Here is a 22,500-nt window from a genome sequence, read left to right as displayed (position 1 = left end):
CCGAATCTGGCAAATCAAGCCTGCACACTGTATTAATGCTCATACAGTACATGTCTTTTAAGTTTTAATACAAAATGTGAATTCTGTCCTGTCCTAGCATTTTAAATATGAAATAATAAACGTAGAAATATTAAATGTTACCTTTGACATTTTGCTGTTTCATGATGAATTGTTTTACTGTTTACATTTTACTGAAAAGTCAAACCAGGCAGGTTCCATTGTGACAACTTACTCCATATGGTGTGACAGCATTTCGTGGTAAATGTTTAAATGAAATGAATCTTTTTCCCCCTGGGCAATAACGGTGGAAATGTTCAATTTTGTGTAGCTTTAATGTATGTTACTATACAGAAACTGACTTTCAAAAATAAACTATCATGATAAACATTCACTCCCTTAATCACTACAGATATGCCTTTGAGCAAATGAGCTTTAGCAGACTTGTGGTTTCTTTAAAATCTCCTCACACTTTTCCCATCACAACACTGTTCATATCCCACATGTATCCATCTTTAATTACTCCTCTTCCTTTCATATAACACCCCACCTTCAACTGCAAATAGTCCAGTTGCTATGTACACTGTAAAGTTGACAGATTTTCACTCTACATCCAGTGCAGACAGCTTCACTGAATACGAACACGGACTCGTTTGGAAAAGGAGGGAATGTACCTCTTTGTTCTCCGGTTCTGGACTCAAGGAACCGCTGCGGATCCTCAGAACATCTGCATCCTCTTCCCGTAAAACCCTGAAACTGGACTCAAAACTTCCCGTTACGTGTCTTCCACTCGGGCGTAGTGAAAAGTCTAACGCCTGCGAGTGTATTTGGGAACAAAAGCTAAAGATTTCTGCAAAACTCACCAAATATGATCCCCGTTCGCCATCAGGAAGTGAAGGAACCCTGTCATCTGCTCCGAGGATATGCGCTTTTCATCTCTGTTCAATAACTATAAACTATGTTCCACGGAGTAATAGCCTATGTTTTGCTAACGACCGTATGAACGCTAAAATGTCGATTTTCGTTTAAACCCGTCCTGTCCAGATTTTTTGTGCTTGTCAGTGTAAGATAAGACAGGAAATATTTATGTAGTTATCCAGGAAAATGAGAGACTGCAATTATCTCTCATAAACATCTTCATGTTGATGTAACCAAAGAACATCTCAGCCATTTCCACCAAACAACATGATGACTAGCCTCATTGATATACTATAAAGTTTTTGTACATTCATGAGAAATATGTAACACTGTTAATTCAACTACACACACAACCCTCTGCCAAACTAAGAGAGCGTCATGTGATTATTCACTGGTTTTATTAAAGTACTTTTTTTTTTTTTTTTGCAGGTTTTAGCTATTTCATTTGTCAGAAATATGCAGCTATTGTTAAAACTGCCTGTAAAAAGTTTTGTAAATTAATCTAAAATGCACTTTATGTGATAACTTCTAAATAAGATGATTTTACTCAAGTCAAATTAAGCATTAACATAGTGATTTTAAAAGGCTGGGAAGGGACATACTGTAAAATACTTCTGAAAATTAAATACATTTAATGCTGTTTTTAAACATTACAGTCCAAATAATATAGAATTATACATTTATAATTTATCTTCCATTTTACAGTTTGTGTCTTACTTGATAAATTACATGTAAAAGATCCTCAAGGTCAGCAGACATTTCACTTTTAGATAAAGATTGATGCTTTTACCAAGTCATGTGAGTATGACACCCCTTTTAATATTTTCCCAGATATTGGGCCCACTCACTCCCTGCGGATCAAACTTTTTTCCCTGTTAGTCACTATAAAGACCACATGAGGGAGCTTTAACCAATGCAAATCTTCAGATCTCCTTACTAACAGCTTCATGAATCCACCTGAAGTTTTTTCAGCAGACAAAAGTTATTTTCTGATAAATCAGAGATTTAGTGAGTCTCTAGACTTCTTCATGCATTACACAGATCACAAGAGCCCGAGCACAACACCCAGTAATGGGAGTGGGAATAAGATGAAAGAGGCAGAGAGCATTGAACATCTGTCTGTAATTGACGGCATGGCCAGGGAATCTAGGGGAGTGTGTGGCCTTACAGCTGTGGTGCACAGATTTGTTTTCGTTCCTTGGATACTGTGGCATCCTGGTGCTTCAGAAACTGACCCACCACAGGAACGATTCCGTATGATTCCAAAGGATATGTGCAGTCAGTATGTAGAGGGTTAAGTATCAAAGTAGTCTTTAAAAGAAGAGAAACATATTGAAAAAATACTTCGTTGCAGTCTGGTTACCACTCCAGGGCACCTATGCTTCATCTCATGGTAAGTCTGAAGCTTTATAATTTATGCATTAAACTTGCTGCATCATGACTGTAGTGAACTGGTAGCTAATTTTACTAAGATATTTTTGTAACTTTGCTGTTTTGTAAATCTGCTCATACAATATCTTTCAAAAGTTTAGGGTCGGCAAGATTTTTTTAAATGTTTTTGAAAGAAGTCTCTAACCAAGGCTGCATTTATTTAGTCAAAAAACATTAAAAACAGTAATATTGTTCAATTTTATTATAATTTAAAATAAATATTTTCTATTTTAATGTATTTTAAAACATAATTAATTTTAAGCAGCCATTAATCCAGTCTATAGTATCATACAATCCTTCAGAAATCATTCTAATATGTTGATTTGGTGCTAAAGTATAACTTTTTCTTATTGTTATCATTACTATTATGTTCAAAACAGCTGTGCTGCTTAATATTTTTGTGGAATTTTTTTTTTCAGGATTCGTTGATGATTGGAAAGCTCAAAGGAACATCATTTACTTGAAATAGAACTTTTGAACAGTACATTATTACATTTTTATTTATTTTCATAACTCTTAAAATGATAAGCAGTCTTAAAATGACCAGATTACAAAACAAAGTGACTATTTTACTTTTTTCATTCAGCCTATATTTTTAGGATATAGATATACTTTATTAATCTCCTGGGGGAAATTACAGCAATATAAAATAAATCTCAGTATAGGAACTATAGCAATAATATACAGCATCATACAATACAACTCAAAGCTAATCCAAAATATTATTGTAAAATTATTTTTTTAGTGCAAATATTGTACTTGATGAATTTACATAGTGAATGACTGAGCAAATTAATAGATAGCAATAATAAATAATACCACAAAGATATGTACATGGATGGATGAATCAATGAATATACATGAATAAATATAATAATTCACTTTTCATCTAAGGATTTGCAACAGGTTTACATAAAAAATTGGTTGTTATTTTTGATCTTAGAAATGCTGATACAAACTGAAACAATCACAGCATTGTTGGTAAAGAGCAAGAGGAACCTGAAAATAACCAAGCAAATGTGAATTAAACATCCCAGCAACTTTCACTGGACCATGAGCGCTGATCATTCTGTGCTGAAGGGTTCAGCCCTGGTTAATGGAGCAGAGCTGGCCACAGCCACTGGAGGAGCGGAGGGGTCCTGCTCTCGCTGTACTCTTCCATTCGGTGTTGTTCTCCTGATCATTGGCGTTGCAGTCACAGCAGTGGCCTACAGCTGCAGCACCCACGGATCGACCATCTCCATTCTGGGACTTCTGCTCCTCACCAGTGGACTGTTGCTTCTGGGCTTCAGTGCAATATGCAGAAGATGCAGAAAGAGAAGAAAAATGGACAAAGCGTGGGAGAGTCAGACTGACCTGGTAGAGAGTTTGAGGAATAGTTTTGATTAAAATATGTTTGGAAATGTATTCATTTAAATTCATTTGTCATTATAATTCAATTTAGTAAAATAAGATATTTTCTAAATATTCTGTTTTTTTAAGTGAAAAAATAAAAACATATTCAGCATGCACAATGCATGAGTTCTAGGCAAGTGCCTATGCTCGCTCATCAGGGGGGGCCAAACTCAATGAAGAGATATTAAATTTTTTGTTAGCCTACGACGGGCTATCTACAACAGTAAAAGAAACAAAACCCCAGAAGACATTGAGCAAATAAATATAACAAACAATAGGGTAAAAAATGACAAAGTATTTCCATGTCTTCCACCTTTTTTATGTAGGCTACGGAAATAACGCTTTCTTTCTCTCGTTCTCTCTCACAGACAAACACACACGCACTCGCGCACACACGCTGAGACGCGACCAGAAACTTGTTGTCAGCGCTGCCCCGTGAATTTATCAATAAAATAGTTTCGCAGCTGAAAAGCTACATGACTTTTCTCAGTAGCGAGGTTCTTGAAGCAGTTTAACTTAAAGATTCGCTATTAGTAGACGCTGCGGCTAAGTACGTTGGACTGCATTAATAACTGCATTAGCCTGCATATCAATGGCTCAATGCTCTAAAATGACATTTTGGAATTTCCAATGGAAGGTTTTTGCAAAATAAGCTACATAAAACATTTGTTCAACACACACCAGATTTCAGGACGGAAACATGTCTTGAAATAAACCATCTTAACAATGTCTTGATGTGTGGTTGTGAGTGTGACTCCAGGCCGTTAAAATTATTAGAGAGATAATGCACTCCTGAAGTTATGTGGCCACAACGCTGCACCTATATGGAATGGTCTTTCTCAGTTCTCAAACTACATTCGATTTTTATTGATTGAACTCAAGCGCTTATTGCGATAGAAAACACTGTAACGGTTTCTACTGATTAAGAAATATTTTTGTTTGCTTAGGTGGTACTAATGTTAGGCCTATTATATTAATAAGGAAGGGGGGCCCAAAAAATAGTTTTGCCTGTCACGAAAAGAGGTAAATCTGGCCCTGCATGAGTTTGATCAGTGTTGTTTTTTTTTCAATGAACCAGCAGTGTTTAAAGTTTCTAGAGAATCAGACTGACCCAGATCACATATTTGCATAAAAAATGCCCATGTTTTGATTAAACTGTACAATGTGCATGGCATTTGAGGTTAAAACAATCTAATTTGAATGGAAATGTTGGTGACTTCAAATCACATAAAAACCAGAGCAGCACATTCATTCAGATTCCAAACAGATTATGCTCTGTGTCATGTATGCTTTGCATGGCCCCCATCTGTGACCTTCTTTTTAAGATCGCAGTTATTTTTTTAGTCCATCTGGTACCTTTACACTATAATCCTTGTCAAACCATAAACCTTGGGCAGGTGGTATGTGCTAGTGTTCACTGCACAGCTGTAAACTGTAATAGATGCTGATGGACAGATCAAGATGTGAATAGGCAAATGTTGCAACCCCAGATTAAGAAAAGCATTCTACTTTGTCTTTCTCCTCCATTAACACAAACATCAACATGAACAATAGTGCATCCTTGGTTTACCTTTGTGTATACCACCAAATATCACATTTCAGTTTTATTTTTATTGCTGACACCTGTTAAAATTACTTATTTGTAATATTGCTTAATATTTTTTGTCACTTTTGTAGTGTACTTTGGCTTAAAATTCATTATACTTACATTACTACAGTATTTAATACACACACACACACACACACACATTTAAAATACCTCCAAATGCAGCTTTAAATCTGAGTCCCCAGTCTGAGTCTGTCCCCAAACACACTTAGTATGCCTTTTATGATGTCAATAATAAATCATTATATATACTTATTAATGCAAATTATTGTTTTCTGTTGCTGTTGTTTTTGGTGATGAAACTCTAATAATGACAAACAGCATAACACTTGATATAAATCCATAAAAAATGTATGAATGGCAAATTATATATATATATAAATATATATTATATACGGTATATTATATATTATATTATATTATATATATACATAAGTTATATTTTCCCAAATTACCTTCAAAAACAACATTAAATGTGCTTTTTGTCTTAGGTGTTCTGTCACAGTCCATTTATGAGATAAAATGCCAATTTTAATAGATACTGTCTCAAAAACTCATATTATGCTTTAAATACAATAAATCATTATTATATGTGTGTGTGTGTGCGTGTGTGCGTGTGTGTGTGTATATATATATATATATATATATATATATATATATCAATATACATTGAATCTGCTTTTTGGCTTGAGTGTTATGTCACGGTCCAATAATAATGACATAACTAAAAGTCGTTCATTACACAATACTTAGTGAAATCCCACATTGACGTGCTCTTGGCAAAAGGACACGAGGTGGGACATGCTAAAAATTCTACTCCACCCTTTTACCATCTCTGCATAATTTGGCCAAAGCCATCGTGCAATGTGCAGTTGGCAAAATAAAATGGCAGCTTAAGCTATTAAAGTGAGCATCATAATCATTGGCTGCAAGAATTCAAGTTTGGTGGAATAGAAGGGGAGGGATTAAAGTCTTTGAACGGCAGAAAGAAATCTCCACTCTGATCTCTGCACAGGGCCCTGCTGGTGCTCACCGGGATATCCCTACTACTGCAAGCTTTGCTGAAGAGCCCGACGGGAGTCCATGGTGCCCACATTTCTCTCAGAGCTCGGAGTCAGGGATGCAGCTTCGCCATGGGTTTCATGGAGTTTTATCTGGAGATTGATCCAGTCACTCTAAACCTTATCATCCTCATAGCCAGCTACGTCATCCTGCTTCTGGTCTTTCTCATCTCTTGCATCCTGTACGACTGCCGTGGCAAAGACCCTTCCAAGGAGTATGTTTCCGAGCCCCCTGCCCCCCAGCAGCAGTCTCCCATCCGGCTCGTGGTGATGCAAAACTCCCCGGCCTCATCGCGTTATAATGAGCAGAACAACACAGCTGCCTCCAGCTTCGCACCTCTGACCCCTGACATACGCGAGAAGAGGAGCACGCTGGTCTGACACATCCGCAGTCTGCTGATGAGGGACCCTCTCTCGTTTTTCCCATTTGGACACATATTCAATCTTCTTGAAGTTAATAAATGTTCAAATGTATTAAACCTAATTTGAGCTGAAACAGGTAAGATACAAATAGTTCTCACTGACCAGAATATATGACCCATTTAATGTTATTTATTTTTACTCATATTTGTCCAAGGTGCTGTCATTTGTACAATTTTGACACGAGAAATTGTTTTCATTATTAATAATGGGAAAACCCCAAAAATATGTTGCATATTGATATTATTCAGTATTGTTTGTTTTTAAAAAAAATCTTTATAGATCTGTTATTTTGTGCAACCCTAATAATGACAAACAGGATAATGCTTTTTATAAACCCATAAAACATATCAAGAATTTTATTGAAAGGATGATTAATTTATTTAAATGATTAACATTTGAATAAAGTGTTCATTAAAAAAATATTTATTTAACATTACATATGTATTCAACATTATGTATATATTTAATAAAAATATAATTGCAATAGTATATATTATTGATGTATTTAATATTGCAATAAGTACTTTTGGAATCATGTAAATTACACTACAGAAATGACAAAAAGATTAAATAATATTAAAAGTAAGCCATTCTCCAACACCATTTTCACAGACATATTCCTTTTCCAGGTAGAAAAAAGTGGATGACACGCTGAATTCTTAATAATTTATGGCCATCAAGAGGAAGAAGGCCTTTGGTAGCACAGGGATTAACTGCAGCAACATCAAGTGTCTGTACTATTGCATCATCATCCGAGTAAACATACAAACCAAAATGGCCGTAGTGACGTAATGTTTTACGCACTATGGTCTTTGCTTTATCCAGATAAGATGGTTACATAAATACAGTATTGTGTAAAGTTGAATTCAAGTTACTTAAATGGTGAAATGCAAAAGAAGAGGCGTTTTTTATGGTCATTTTGCATCTATTCCTCTTTGTTTGGTCAAATGTTGCAACTTTAGCTCATGACATGATTTTGATTTAATACTAAGAGCAGGACTAACTAAACTTAAAAGCTACTCAGTACACATCATTTGCTCTGTTGTGTGCAAATAGGTGCTTCAAATCACTTTTTGTTGGTTTGAATGTATCTCGTTGGCTCTATAAATGGGGCAGTCATCATTTTATGATATATTTTATAAACTATATGATCAGTTTACAGATATCTGCAGTATATTGCAATATATTTTGCTCTAAGCAGATGTGTAAACATGTCAAGAATTGATAAAGGAATTAATAGCTATTAAAAAGCATTAAAAAAGCAAGTAAATACCGTCTATGGTCTGGAAAACGTTTTGAATAAGGACCAGTGCAATTTTTGTCCCCTCAGATAATAGTTTTATGATTAAATAAACCCATTAAAGATAACCCAACAAGCCACTGAAGTTATTTTCAAATTAAAATTAGAGTCTTAGTTAGTTAGTATATTCTGTTGAATATAATGGCACATCTGCCATTGTTGATATCAATCTGGGCTGCTTCTGTCTTGTTTCTGACTTACATTTTTGTCTAGAACTATATTTTTATGTTACCATAACATACCCTGTCAAAAACAAATATAAAGTGAAACATCAATGTTTTTTTGTTTGTTTTTTAGTGGTCAGACATTGCAGGTATTTCTTATATGACATTTCTATAAGCCTTTTTTTTCCAATATGTTATTATTTTGATCTCCATTTACCACCTTTTTTTTAATAGCATTCACAATTAGAATTACGTAGCATGACCCTCTGACATTCACTGATAATACACCAAACAGCATTTGCCACTGAAGGCGCAGTCAATAAAACAGTCTTTAATAGTCTCTTCTCTTCTCTATTTCAGTGCGTCCATCTGCATTCATTAGTTTATTGTGGACAATTTCATCATGGAAATGGAGTTATTTTATCCTCTGGACAATGGATAGAGGCCAGTAGAAGACACAAGTGCGTACCTGAATAGAGCTAATGTCTGGACACGTGTACAGTCATAATGTAATCTGCTGTGGAAATGACGTGATTATGCAGGTTTGTCAAAGGCATGAATGTTGCCCAAGTAGTGTCCAACACTAAGTATATAAGTTATACATTTTGAATGTGTTCGTTGTGAAGTTTGAATGTGTGTATTTGTAAATGTGTAAACATATAGGAATATTGTAAAGAATATATTTACAATAATATAATAATATAGTCTCATAGTAAACCAATTCATAGGAAATTCTAATTCAGTCGACATTGATGAAACCACTTGGCTACATGCAATTGTTAACAATGTAATCAGATGTAAAACATCTATATTTATGTATTGCATTTTTGCTTTTTTCCAAAGCAGCTTACTTTGCATTCTGTGTATATATTTTGCTAATAGGATTTATGTGTTCCCCAGGAATCAAACCCATGACACTGGCGTTGCTAGCGCTATGCTGTTGAGCAGTTGAGCTACATTATCTAAAATGTAATATATTTATGAAGTATAATAATAGATGTTATTTTATGGAAAAATGTAAAAAAAAAAATTGTGCTAAATGAATTAAGATTTTTCAGCAAATAGATTTTGTTTGACAATCAAGTGGTAAAAAAGTGGTGAGATTTAATTCCTGATCTCACTAATATAACATTCAGAGAACTGTATTCTCAACAGAACATTTCTGAATAAAAGCAAATGAATTTTTCTAATCAGACTTGAGCATTCTTTTGTTGTATGTGTCTATGGCAGCTTCTTTCTGCCACAGATTAAAAAAAAGTAATTGTGACTAAAATTCAGATTTAGAATTCCGAGGAAAAAAAGTCAAAATTCTGAGAGCTTAACTTGCAATTTTTACTTTTTTCCTCGGAATTCTGAGTTTACATCTTTTTACTTTTTTCTTTAATCTTACTCAGAATTCAGAGAAAAATATCTCACAACCCAGACTTTTCTTCTCAGAATTGCGAGATAAAAAGTCGCAATTACCTTTTTTATTATTTTTATCCCATGACAGAAACAAGCTTCCTTGTTTATCAGTATGGTAAGAGCTGTGCTAAAAACCAACTGCTCCTGAATCTGAGTAAATCCTGAATAATTTGTAATAATTCCTAACTGAATTTACAGAGAAAATAGGTCTACATACTAATCGCATGTGGCTAAAATTGAACACTGGGCCTCAATTGATCAGGGTCAGTTATCCTGCGTTGGTCATGAGCTGGAGAGGGCAAGCAAGGGTATGGACAGTGGAGGATAAGGATGTGACCAGTGTAAGGTTTGTAGTTCCTGTTGCCTGTCTAATAATTTATGGCCATCAAGAGGAAGAAGGCCTTTGGTAGCACAGGGATTAACTGCAGCAACATCAAGTGTCTGTACTATTGCATCATCATCCGAGTAAACATACAAACCAAAATGGCCGTAGTGACGTAATGTTTTACGCACTATGGTCTTTGCTTTATCCAGATAAGATGGTTACATAAATACAGTATTGTGTAAAGTTGAATTCAAGTTACTTAAATGGTGAAATGCAAAAGAAGAGGCGTTTTTTTATGGTCATTTTGCATCTATTCCTCTTTGTTTGGTCAAATGTTGCAACTTTAGCTCATGACATGATTTTGATTTAATACTAAGAGCAGGACTAACTAAACTTAAAAGCTACTCAGTACACATCATTTGCTCTGTTGTGTGCAAATATGTGCTTCAAATCACTTTTTGTTGGTTTGAATGTATCTCGTTGGCTCTAAATGGGGCAGTCATCATTTTATGATATATTTTATAAACTATATGATCAGTTTACAGATATCTGCAGTATATTGCAATATATTTTGCTCTAAGCAGATGTGTAAACATGTCAAGAATTGATAAAGGAATTAATAGCTATTAAAAAGCATTAAAAAAGCAAGTAAATACCGTCTATGGTCTGGAAAACGTTTTGAATAAGGACCAGTGCAATTTTTGTCCCCTCAGATAATAGTTTTATGATTAAATAAACCCATTAAAGATAACCCAACAAGCCACTGAAGTTATTTTCAAATTAAAATTAGAGTCTTAGTTAGTTAGTATATTCTGTTGAATATAATGGCACATCTGCCATTGTTGATATCAATCTGGGCTGCTTCTGTCTTGTTTCTGACTTACATTTTTGTCTAGAACTATATTTTTATGTTACCATAACATACCCTGTCAAAAACAAATATAAAGTGAAACATCAATGTTTTTTTGTTTGTTTTTTAGTGGTCAGACATTGCAGGTATTTCTTATATGACATTTCTATAAGCCTTTTTTTTCCAATATGTTATTATTTTGATCTCCATTTACCACCTTTTTTTTAATAGCATTCACAATTAGAATTACGTAGCATGACCCTCTGACATTCACTGATAATACACCAAACAGCATTTGCCACTGAAGGCGCAGTCAATAAAACAGTCTTTAATAGTCTCTTCTCTTCTCTATTTCAGTGCGTCCATCTGCATTCATTAGTTTATTGTGGACAATTTCATCATGGAAATGGAGTTATTTTATCCTCTGGACAATGGATAGAGGCCAGTAGAAGACACAAGTGCGTACCTGAATAGAGCTAATGTCTGGACACGTGTACAGTCATAATGTAATCTGCTGTGGAAATGACGTGATTATGCAGGTTTGTCAAAGGCATGAATGTTGCCCAAGTAGTGTCCAACACTAAGTATATAAGTTATACATTTTGAATGTGTTCGTTGTGAAGTTTGAATGTGTGTATTTGTAAATGTGTAAACATATAGGAATATTGTAAAGAATATATTTACAATAATATAATAATATAGTCTCATAGTAAACCAATTCATAGGAAATTCTAATTCAGTCGACATTGATGAAACCACTTGGCTACATGCAATTGTTAACAATGTAATCAGATGTAAAACATCTATATTTATGTATTGCATTTTTGCTTTTTTCCAAAGCAGCTTACTTTGCATTCTGTGTATATATTTTGCTAATAGGATTTATGTGTTCCCCAGGAATCAAACCCATGACACTGGCGTTGCTAGCGCTATGCTGTTGAGCAGTTGAGCTACATTATCTAAAATGTAATATATTTATGAAGTATAATAATAGATGTTATTTTATGGAAAAATGTAAAAAAAAAAATTGTGCTAAATGAATTAAGATTTTTCAGCAAATAGATTTTGTTTGACAATCAAGTGGTAAAAAAGTGGTGAGATTTAATTCCTGATCTCACTAATATAACATTCAGAGAACTGTATTCTCAACAGAACATTTCTGAATAAAAGCAAATGAATTTTTCTAATCAGACTTGAGCATTCTTTTGTTGTATGTGTCTATGGCAGCTTCTTTCTGCCACAGATTAAAAAAAAGTAATTGTGACTAAAATTCAGATTTAGAATTCCGAGGAAAAAAAGTCAAAATTCTGAGAGCTTAACTTGCAATTTTTACTTTTTTCCTCGGAATTCTGAGTTTACATCTTTTTACTTTTTTCTTTAATCTTACTCAGAATTCAGAGAAAAATATCTCACAACCCAGACTTTTCTTCTCAGAATTGCGAGATAAAAAGTCGCAATTACCTTTTTTATTATTTTTATCCCATGACAGAAACAAGCTTCCTTGTTTATCAGTATGGTAAGAGCTGTGCTAAAAACCAACTGCTCCTGAATCTGAGTAAATCCTGAATAATTTGTAATAATTCCTAACTGAATTTACAGAGAAAATAGGTCTACATACTAATCGCATGTGGCTAAAATTGAACACTGGGCCTCAATTGATCAGGGTCAGTTATCCTGCGTTGGTCATGAGCTGGAGAGGGCAAGCAAGGGTATGGACAGTGGAGGATAAGGATGTGACCAGTGTAAGGTTTGTAGTTCCTGTTGCCTGTCCTTTCTTTCAGATGGATTGCAGCCAGGCTGGGATTAATGTTAGATCCCAATCTGCTCCCTCTGCATTTACAAATGGCTTTATATAACTCCTAGTCTATTTGATAAACGCCACATAATCCCACAGGAAGTCAGCTGTGTTTGTCTGGAGTAAGAGGTTGTTTAGGCCACACCCAGAAGCAGCACGTACTGGAGGTCTGCTCTGAACACATGTCATTGCAGGAATGGAGTGACTGTCATGCTGTTGACAGGAAGCCCGTTTTACAGCATGCTTAAGCTTTAGAGAGAGAGAGCATGACTGTTTGCGTGCATGTCAAAGGGATGTACTGCTTAACAGAATATTTTTTGGAATTAATGAATAGTTTCTATATGTGGCCTACTTTGTGTATTATTATTACACCTTTATATATATATATTATATTATTATATACTATATATATATATTGACAATGTTAACTTGCAATGTCTTTCTTATATATGTATAGAAATAATAAAAAATAAAATAATAATAATAACGACAATGTAACATTTAACATATTTAATAAAAAAAAATAATTGTAAATATATTATTACTATTATTATTATTAAAACAATATTTATAACATCTAAACATTTCTATATTATACAGTATATATATATATATACGTATATTATATGTATATAATATTATACAGTATATATATATATATATATAATACTATTTAACAATTTTTTAATATATTATTAATAATAATAAAATAATAATTATAACATCTAAATGTTTATACATATATAGTTAAAAACTATATATATAATTATATATATAGTTAATTTGTATAATATAATAATATTTATACAACAATATATATATATATATAATTTAAATGTTTAGATGTTATAATTATATTTTACTATTATTAATAATAATATGTATCCAAAATTCGTTAAAATATTAAATATTATATTAATATTATGATGTAATTATTTATATACATATTTAAGAAAGACATTGCAAGTTCACATTAGATTTTCAATGTTTTTTTTCTCCCCATGCCTCTACAATGGACTAATATCAAATAATCATTTTCAGTATATATCTCCAACACTGATACATCTGTTGTTGAATAATGACATTGATAACGCCTGTGATGATGAAGATGTGTATGAAGAGCAATAAGAGTGTTTTTTTTTATCTAATAGCGGAGCATTGATAACTGATTAGAGACACAAACAAGCATTTTTGGATAGACAGTGGTCTCTAGTGGTATATTTGAGAATAACATCTATCATGTTTCAATCTTCCAGCAGTTTCAAATCACAAGAAGTTTCTTACAATTATCTGGCCCTTAATGAGCTCGTAGTGCAAATTAAGCCTTCGTGAAACCTTGAAAGAAAGACTTTAAATATTTATAATACAGCACATTCATATTTCACTCATTAAACACATCACCAAATATCAGCTTTTCAAAAGCTTTTTATTTTCATTAAGAGCAATGAAACAGGAAAAGGGAACCAAAAAGGACCACAGCAGACAACATATTGCAAATATTTAAGTCAAATAATCATCTGAAGAAAGAATGTTTAAATTTAAACATGCTGTATTTTAATTTATTTAATATAAAAGACATCTCGTTTGTTGAAATATACAATGATTGACAACATTCTATTCTATGTAGCGCTCTTTTACCAAGTTTGGCAAATAATACCATATTTCATGATTGTACATCACAACCAATACATGAAAAATATTGACAATATAATTTAACAACAAAAGAAAAAAGTGTTGATATTGATGCACATAAAACTAAAGTGCCTGTATAAGAAAAGGTCAAGAAACTACGATCGCATGTAAAGTTCATGGTACTAAATGTATTATATTAATGCCCATATACAGTTACCTGTAGAATTTAGAACTTTATTCCACAGAGTTTGAAGCCTATAAACATACAGTATACATCAAATTACATAGATCTATATTCAGAAATTCATATGAAAATACTGTACAAAAACAAGAATAACTTTGTAAAAATGTTTAATTGCAATATGACAATATAACCTTATTGTATTTCATATAATTTGGTCTGTAGTAAAGAGTGATAGACATAAAATACACTGCACTACATTCATTTCACAACTGACCAACAAAAGGCAACATATCTGTATCAATATACTCTAAATACCAAATTGCCTCTTTGCGTCAGCAATAAGGGCATTGAGACCTTGTTCAAAATGCGTTCCTTGATCAGTTTGAACATGCTAATGCAGAATAAATGACGCTCTGTGCTGAATCTGACGTTCTACCTAAACTAAATTAGCTTCCCAGGGTTTAAAGGGATTGGGTGTGGACTTTTTAACTGAACTTTCAAATCAGCATAAACATACAGTATATCTTTCATATTCACTGAAATGAAAGTCATTTACAACATACACCAACAAACAACTACTGGTTCATAATAAAGTAACAGGCAATTTCAATCATGTGGCACAGATTTCCTGTAGCTGGCATCTTTATTTCATTACGCTTTGGAATATAAACAACTTGATTGTCTCCTTTCTAATAAGGATATACAGATATTTCGTAATTATGGTCATATAGAATTACTTTATGAATTCAAACTCTCAAATCTTGCTACATTCTGTTCTGTCTGTGAGAATATTGTCTTTACGATACAAAACCTTTATGTGCCCGAAGCAGCTATGCACATGTACCCCTCTCATACACAACGCAATGGGTGTCTGTAGTGGAACAGCAGAAGATCCACTAGCTCAGATTTAACTGCTAAATTACGACAAATCATCGTTTGTGGACAAATGCTACAACACAGTAAAATAATAAGTAACACGATCGCAAACAATGATGGCTTTGTTTGCGATAACAAATAGAGAAAGACAGTGGGTAGATCTCTAAAGTAACCACACAATGAAATGTTTCTGCCTTATAAGGTGTCAAGAACAAACTGAGGTGAGGGCTGGCTGGAAAACAGGCCCAGTGTTTTTGACTTTAACCCAAGAATATTGTCCTTCGAATTAGAAGGGCATGGGTGGGGGAACTTGAGGAGCACCCGGGTGGTCTCACAGAGGGCCGTGTTGAGCTTCATACTTGGTTAAGACATTTTTACACCGCCCCAGCTCTCTCCGTAGGTCGGCAACTTCCAGTCGGAGAGCCGCATTCTCTTTCTCCAGGAAACCAGCCCGGATGGCAATCTGATTCTCCTTTAGGCGCCGAGCGTCCCGTGACCTCTTGGCGGCCACATTGTTCTTTCTGCGCCGTGCCCAGTATTTTTCATCCTGCTCAAAATATGCAGAATAAAAGGGTAGGGAAGAGACGGAGCGCCTTGTTACATTATGTAAAAATTACTCTGATTGTTTAGTGTTTTTAATGGTTATGTTAACCCTATAAAGCCTACTGTATCATATGATGCACAAAATGCCTCTAAATTATCAACATGATTAAAATTTAGCTGAAAACCTATTGCTGAAAAAACTTCTGTTGTCTGATTGATGGCTTATTTATTTTTTAGCATCATTTTAGTTTTATAGTCATTTTGTAAAAATGTCAGCCTTCAGGTCATGCACTATAAAAAGATTTTTCGTAGTTGTAAATAAAATAGATTATTGGAGTACTTTTTACAAAAAAAAATGCTATTTCAATCTTTCTACTTCAAAATTTCATGTTTCATTTAATGTGTTTCTAGCAATTTCTGAGTCAAAATTGTTTCTACACCATTTTTTTCAGTGTGGTACTTTTTTATTTTGCTTTATTTATTTATTTATTTATTTTAAGTAAACCTAAGTATACATTTTATATTGTATTATGTCAAGATGAAAACTTTTTTTTTTGAAAAATACTCTTAAAATGTGACTAAAACTGTGGCTTTTTTCATCCTTAATTATAAACTCTATATTCTGCTATATCATACTATTTGAACCATAAAAGCCTGACATATAAAATATGATGCTTAACAAAAAACATCGTTTTTGGATTTTGTGTCAAGTTTCCATAAGCAGCTCAGTTTAAAAAAAAACTAAAGAGATTTTTTTGGTCTATAATTTCATATATCAGGCCTTACAGGGTTAATAGTTTCGACACAACTAATTTAGATTTACAAGAACAGAGGATTATGACAAATTATACCATATTTATAATTGACAGGACAAGCACGAGAGAGAAGTTTTCTCATGCATTCGCTGCCATGCAATCAGCTTTGAGCAATTTACTACTCTGCAAAGCTGGGTAGGGATCCACTTCTATTTGAACAAATAAAAAACGGCAAATCCTTTAATCCTAAACCCAGCAGAACTGGAGCGATACCAGGAAAAAGGAAGATCACGTGGGCCAGGCCACCAAAGGAGGAATGAACGGACATAAGCTTCTTAGCAAGAACCTGTTGCCCAGCTGGTCAATGGTGAAGGGAGAAACGGGTGACCAAACATACTCTGTTGGGGACTGAATAACTAGACCCAAGTTACCTTCATATCATCAGGAAAGAAGATTTTGCGTGCTTTCTTGATCATAGGCTGAGGTTTCAGCTCCTCTTCGGAGAACTTGCGTTTGCGTGGGTCGAAAACCTCCTGGCCCGGCACGCTGGAAAGAGCGAGGTCTGCTGGATCGGGCTCGTAGCTCACTGGTATCTGAATGGCCTCTGGGTCTACTGGACTTGGTGTGTTACGTGATGGAGGCAAAACTATGAGAGGAAAAACAATCTATTCATTGCTGACTCCATGGTGTAAGTGTAATTCAGTGGTATTGTATTGTGTATTGTAACAGATGGTGAAACAGCTGTCGTGGGCATTTCATTCCACTAGGTGGTGCACCAGACATTAATAAACAAAGTGCAAATAAAAAGTACTGTCAGTACTTTGTGCATACATTTCATGTAAATTCAAAAATCATAAACATCAAATATATAAAGTAGCACAGTCCTTCTATGTTTTAGTATTAATATAAAAACTCCAGAGTTTCTAGAAAGCACTTCCTATTTTTATCCTGTGTATATTTTAGCCTAAGTATTGATTAAAACATCTAGAAAATTGTATGTTGCTGTAATCAGTTAAAGATTTTTTTTTACCAGAATTGAATTATTATCATTCACCATTTATATACTTAATATGATAAATTAACAAAACTGCTTTTAAAATTTGTTTGAAAGACCTAACTGAACAAGAGATCAATTTTCCAGATACAAAATCCAATTCCAAAACTTCATATAGTAAAAAAATATATAGATATTGCACACAAATATTCAGTCAAGGAAAAGAGTCACCTGTTTGCAAATTTTAGTCAGAGGAAAATAGCTTGTCATAGGCTAGTCTGAGATTTCCATTCACAAATGAACTCTAAGGCTTGGGTGGGAAAATTAAGTTTTCTGAAAATTAAAAAAATGAAAATTCAGTTTTTACACATGACTACTTATTTTTTAATGTATCAGAAAATAAGAAAATCATCTAGTTTTTCTTGTCATCAGACAAGCACCCAGAGAATGTATGTGGATTTTATTATTATTATTATTATTATTATTATTATTATTATTATTATTATAAGATGATACCATTTTTTTTATCATATAACTCATTCCAACTACTTGAAATTCTCAGACTGGCTTATAAGCAACTTTTTATATTAAAGTAGAACAAAATAATGTGTCAAAGAATAGGAACAGAGCAGCCATACAGAGGAAAGCTATACCTCAAACTCCAACACACTCTCACTAACCCCCCATTTTTAGTTTCCCATTTACCACCCACACACTATCATATTTAGACAGTGACATCTGACCCAGTTTAACATCTTTTCCAAGGGACTTTTTTTTAATCTTTGGAGCAGAATGAGCAACAGTAGGGTCTAGAATTGACACTGTGGGACACAGAAGCTTTTGTACCTGTTCTGCCCGGGCTGTGGAGGCAGTTCTGAGGAACCATGCCTGTATGGATGGAGGTCACGACCTGGCTGCTGAGGTCCATGACTGAGATGGGGCCCTGAGGCATTGAAGCCTGCTGCTGCTGCTGGTGATGGAGGCTTTGGTCATGTTGTGCGGGACTAGAGGGGATGCCATTTTCAGAGAGAAACTCCTCAAGGTCCAAATACTCCAACTGAAAGTTGTCTCCATCATAAGACAATGTTTTATCCCAGAGCGTTGGCCCTAAGAAAGCTGACTGAGGAGCATTTCCTTCTTCCTCCAGATTTTTCACCTTCTCTCTTTCCTTCCCAAAGCCTAAAAGAATATTACCATTAGTTAACACATCAAGTTGTGAGCCATTACAATTCAGTGTTTTTATACATATAATTTTTCTTATAAAAATATAGTTCTTATAGCTGCAATCTCCCATTTAACTCCCAAACATCCATTTAACTTCTTGCAATGATTTTTGCCATTTTACTTACCTTTTAAAAGTTTTAAGTTTCAACACAAATTTCTTCATTGTTAATACTCAAATTGGTAAAAAAAAAAAAAAAATGTAATTAATTTAAACTTACGTTTTATTTTATGTATTTATTTTTGTAGAGCATTTAAGTTAAAACTTAAATCATTATTCAATCAAAATTGTATGTTTTACTGATCAAGCACTGTCTTTAATGGCATTCAAAAATGAAAAAAAAAATTTGAATGTGTTTATAAAGTTATTATTCAGAACTGTAATCTCAGTTATGCCATCTCTAAGTGAAGTCTATTCATTAATGAGACACTTAACATGATCGAACAAAAAGTTAAAAGAATATTCAAAACAGCAAAAACAAATAGCTATTTATTCTGTAGATTGCAGCAGGAATCAGATGACAGCTCTTTACAGTAAAACTAACAGCAAAATTATTATTCTCCATACTCTGCAACATAACAAAATGAAAGCTTTGATCACCTTCATCTTGGTGCAAAGGTACTTTCAGAGGTTTTTCCAGGAGTGCCTTCAAAACGCCGTTAGTTTGCGGAGGTCGGAAAGCTGGATTCATTGTGAGCTGTCTGGACATAATCTCTCTTATTCCTTGCAGAAATTATTTTTAAATATTGAACTGAAACGAAAGGCTATATAGAACAGCGTTCATTCGACTAGTAACGGCAAAAATAGACCCTGCTCTGCAGCACCGGCATAGGAGGCTTGAAGTGCTTGAGTGTATGTGTGTGTGTGTGTGTGTGTGTGGAAGAAATGTGATGATCATGACCATGTGTCAAGACTGAGGCATGTGACGTCAAATAGTCAGAGGCGGAGTTTACTTTTGCTCCACTTGCTGGCAGTTTAGAGACTGTGTTGCCATATCCTCTTATCATTATGTTTTCCATATTTTATATTGCTTTGGATAAAAAGTCTGCAAAATGAATCAATGTAAAATTTATTTTTTTATGAAGGCGCATGTAAATACAGGCAGTTGTGGGATGTGTATTTTTTAGAATGCACTCCTAAAATTTTTAGAAATTATTTTTAAATATTGAACTGAAACGAAAGGCTATATAGAACAGCGTTCATTCGACTAGTAACGGCAAAAATAGACCCTGCTCTGCAGCACCGGCATAGGAGGCTTGAAGTGCTTGAGTGTATGTGTGTGTGTGTGTGTGTGTGTGGAAGAAATGTGATGATCATGACCATGTGTCAAGACTGAGGCATGTGACGTCAAATAGTCAGAGGCGGAGTTTACTTTTGCTCCACTTGCTGGCAGTTTAGAGACTGTGTTGCCATATCCTCTTATCATTATGTTTTCCATATTTTATATTGCTTTGGATAAAAAGTCTGCAAAATGAATCAATGTAAAATTTATGAAGGCGCATGTAAATACAGGCAGTTGTGGGATGTGTATTTTTTAGAATGCACTCCTAAAATTTTAGTATTTTAGGGCCAAAGTTAGCTAGTGCAGAACTGGGGTGTGAAGACAAGTGAAATACTGCACCAGTAAAATAATACTGATAAATCATTGTCTGATAAGATTACCGTATGTCGATCGGAGAATCATTTTCCGATATTTCAGCAATCTTGTCATATGTGTGATTTATTTTAGCTGTTTAGAATCAGAGCAAGCGATACCAATTGATTCACAGTTCACTCATGCACTGAATCGTTTGTGGTTTCTCACTCCACAGTAGAAACGGGATACTATGAAGTGAACGCTGGATGAGGTGGATATTAACCCACAATCCATTGTAGGAAATAAAACTAGTTTGTCAGCGATGAAGCAGTTATATTTGCGTGTACAGCTTGTGAATGACTACGTACCACAGATAAAGACAACTGTATATCCATAACAGTATCAAAAAAAGAGAATAGGGACTCTTTTTTCGCGGGGGACCTACAATACTCATGAAAAGCTATAAACGCCTATGATGCGTAATGTAAACAGAAACTGCAGTTGCTCTCTAGAAAAGTTCATTATAATTATGAAATTTTGATAGGAGAGGTTGTACCAAAACTTCCTAATGATGTCTGGGTTATTCATTCCTGAATTATGCTCTTACGCATATTAACAATCTTGGACTGACATAATCAAATTGCTAAGTCCTTAGCACAATGACGAGATTTTCACTTGTGAAAGAAAGTCATATGGTCTGCTTCAGAATTAAAATCAGTGAAATAATAATAATTATTATTATTTTAGAGGACATTTCGATGAGAATGATTCTGTCCAAAAATGTCATATACTATACTGCAGTGGTTTTCAATCCTGGAGCTGGGGAGCCACAGCACTGCACATTTTATGTTTCTCTTTTCTGACACGCTTAGTTCAATTCAGGGAGCTCCTTCCTAATGACTTGATCTCATGATTTCAGGTGTGCTTAATAAGATGCACAGTGCTGGGTCCCCAGGACCAGGATGAAAACCACTGAAATACTGTATGAAAACATAAAATATATAATGATGCTTTTAAAACAATAATATCAACACACTTTGGTTGAAATGAACATGAATGTTTAGTATTATTTATAATGCTAATTATGGAAACATGTTTTTACCATGGGAAAAAAATTTAAACGGTTATTTGATCTCACAATTCTGACTCCCCTCACAGTTATTAATTGACATCTTGCAATTCTGACTTTTTCGCAAAATTCTGAGTTTGCATCAAGCAATTGTTACTTTTTTTCCCTCTGAATTCTGAGTTTACATCTCACAATTTATTGGCTACACTCTTAAAAATAAAGGTGCTTCACGATGCCATAGAAGAACCTTTTTTGTCTAAATGGTTCCATAAAGAACCTTTAACATCTGAAGAACCTTTCTGTTTCACAAAAGGTTCTTTGTGGTGAAAGAAGTTTCTTCAGATTATAAAAAGGTAAGAAAGAGATGGTTCTTTAAAGAACCTTTGACTGAATGTTTCTTTGTGGAACCAAAAATGGTTCTTCTATGGCATCGCTGTGAAGAACCTTTTGAAGCACCTTTATTTTTAAGAGTGTATTTATAGTTTATTTTACTTTTCCATGAAATATGGGTGCAATTTTTTTAAAATGCATTTGCAGCAAGTCTTTGGAAAGTTTTCATTTTTTCCAATACATTTTGCTTTGTGGTTTTCTTCTAATAAACTTAGGTTTAACTAATTATTAGTTAATTAAAAATGCTTTTTTTCTTGAAGGGACTATTTTTTTGTATTAGATGCAAAAGCTGCAAGCAGACATTTATGTGATTTAAAATTTAATGGACTCATCTAACAGTACCAGCTATGGAGGGGAAAAAAAAATCAATATTTCTTGCCTAAGGTGTGAAGTGCAAGGCCTCCGTGACAGACAAAGAGCTGGTCTGAGGTCCTGAAGCTTCGTGTCCGGTCAATGTAGCCCCTTAAGGCTCGGACGGGAAAGAGCAAAGCCAGGGCTGGGTCTGCCTCCTCCGAGGGCAGCGCTTGGAGGTTCACCACCTGATCTCTGAAGGGAGTAGCGGGAACCTTGGGCACATAGCCAGGCCGGGG

General features: G+C 34.2%; 2 protein-coding genes across 3 annotated transcripts in view; both read right to left on the bottom strand.

The window, feature by feature from the left end:
• ankfn1a (ankyrin repeat and fibronectin type III domain containing 1a) overlaps nt 1-2,129 on the bottom strand; it is a 116,386-nt gene extending 114,257 nt beyond the window's left edge. The window contains exons 1-2 of the mRNA XM_016267261.1: nt 1,953-2,129; nt 672-812 (exon numbers count right to left, since the gene is read on the bottom strand). Coding sequence (XP_016122747.1) covers nt 672-812; nt 1,953-2,129 — 318 coding nt within the window. The remainder of the gene's footprint in view (nt 1-671; nt 813-1,952) is intronic.
• An 11,947-nt stretch (nt 2,130-14,076) lies between these two features.
• Nucleotides 14,077-19,893, bottom strand: hlfb (HLF transcription factor, PAR bZIP family member b). Of its 2 annotated transcripts, none has more exons than XM_016267194.1 (4): nt 19,476-19,893; nt 18,500-18,832; nt 17,091-17,305; nt 14,077-15,911 (listed from the first exon to the last, which is right to left on the bottom strand). In XM_016267194.1, exons 1-4 carry the CDS (start codon nt 19,582-19,584, stop codon nt 15,693-15,695), a joined length of 876 nt encoding a protein of 291 aa, XP_016122680.1. In that variant the 5' UTR covers nt 19,585-19,893; the 3' UTR covers nt 14,077-15,692. The 2 variants fall into 2 exon arrangements, with proteins under 2 accessions (XP_016122680.1, XP_016122681.1); XM_016267195.1 differs by having other exon boundaries at nt 14,077-15,908.
• Nucleotides 19,894-22,500: the final 2,607 nt, after the last annotated feature.

The sequence above is a fragment of the Sinocyclocheilus grahami genome, unplaced genomic scaffold, assembly GCF_001515645.1.
Source record: "Sinocyclocheilus grahami isolate Dianchi unplaced genomic scaffold, SAMN03320097.WGS_v1.1 scaffold36.1, whole genome shotgun sequence".
Taxonomy (NCBI): Eukaryota; Metazoa; Chordata; class Actinopteri; order Cypriniformes; family Cyprinidae; genus Sinocyclocheilus; species Sinocyclocheilus grahami.
Note: the sequence above shows the minus strand (reverse complement) of the source record. Positions and strands in the feature narration are given on the sequence as shown.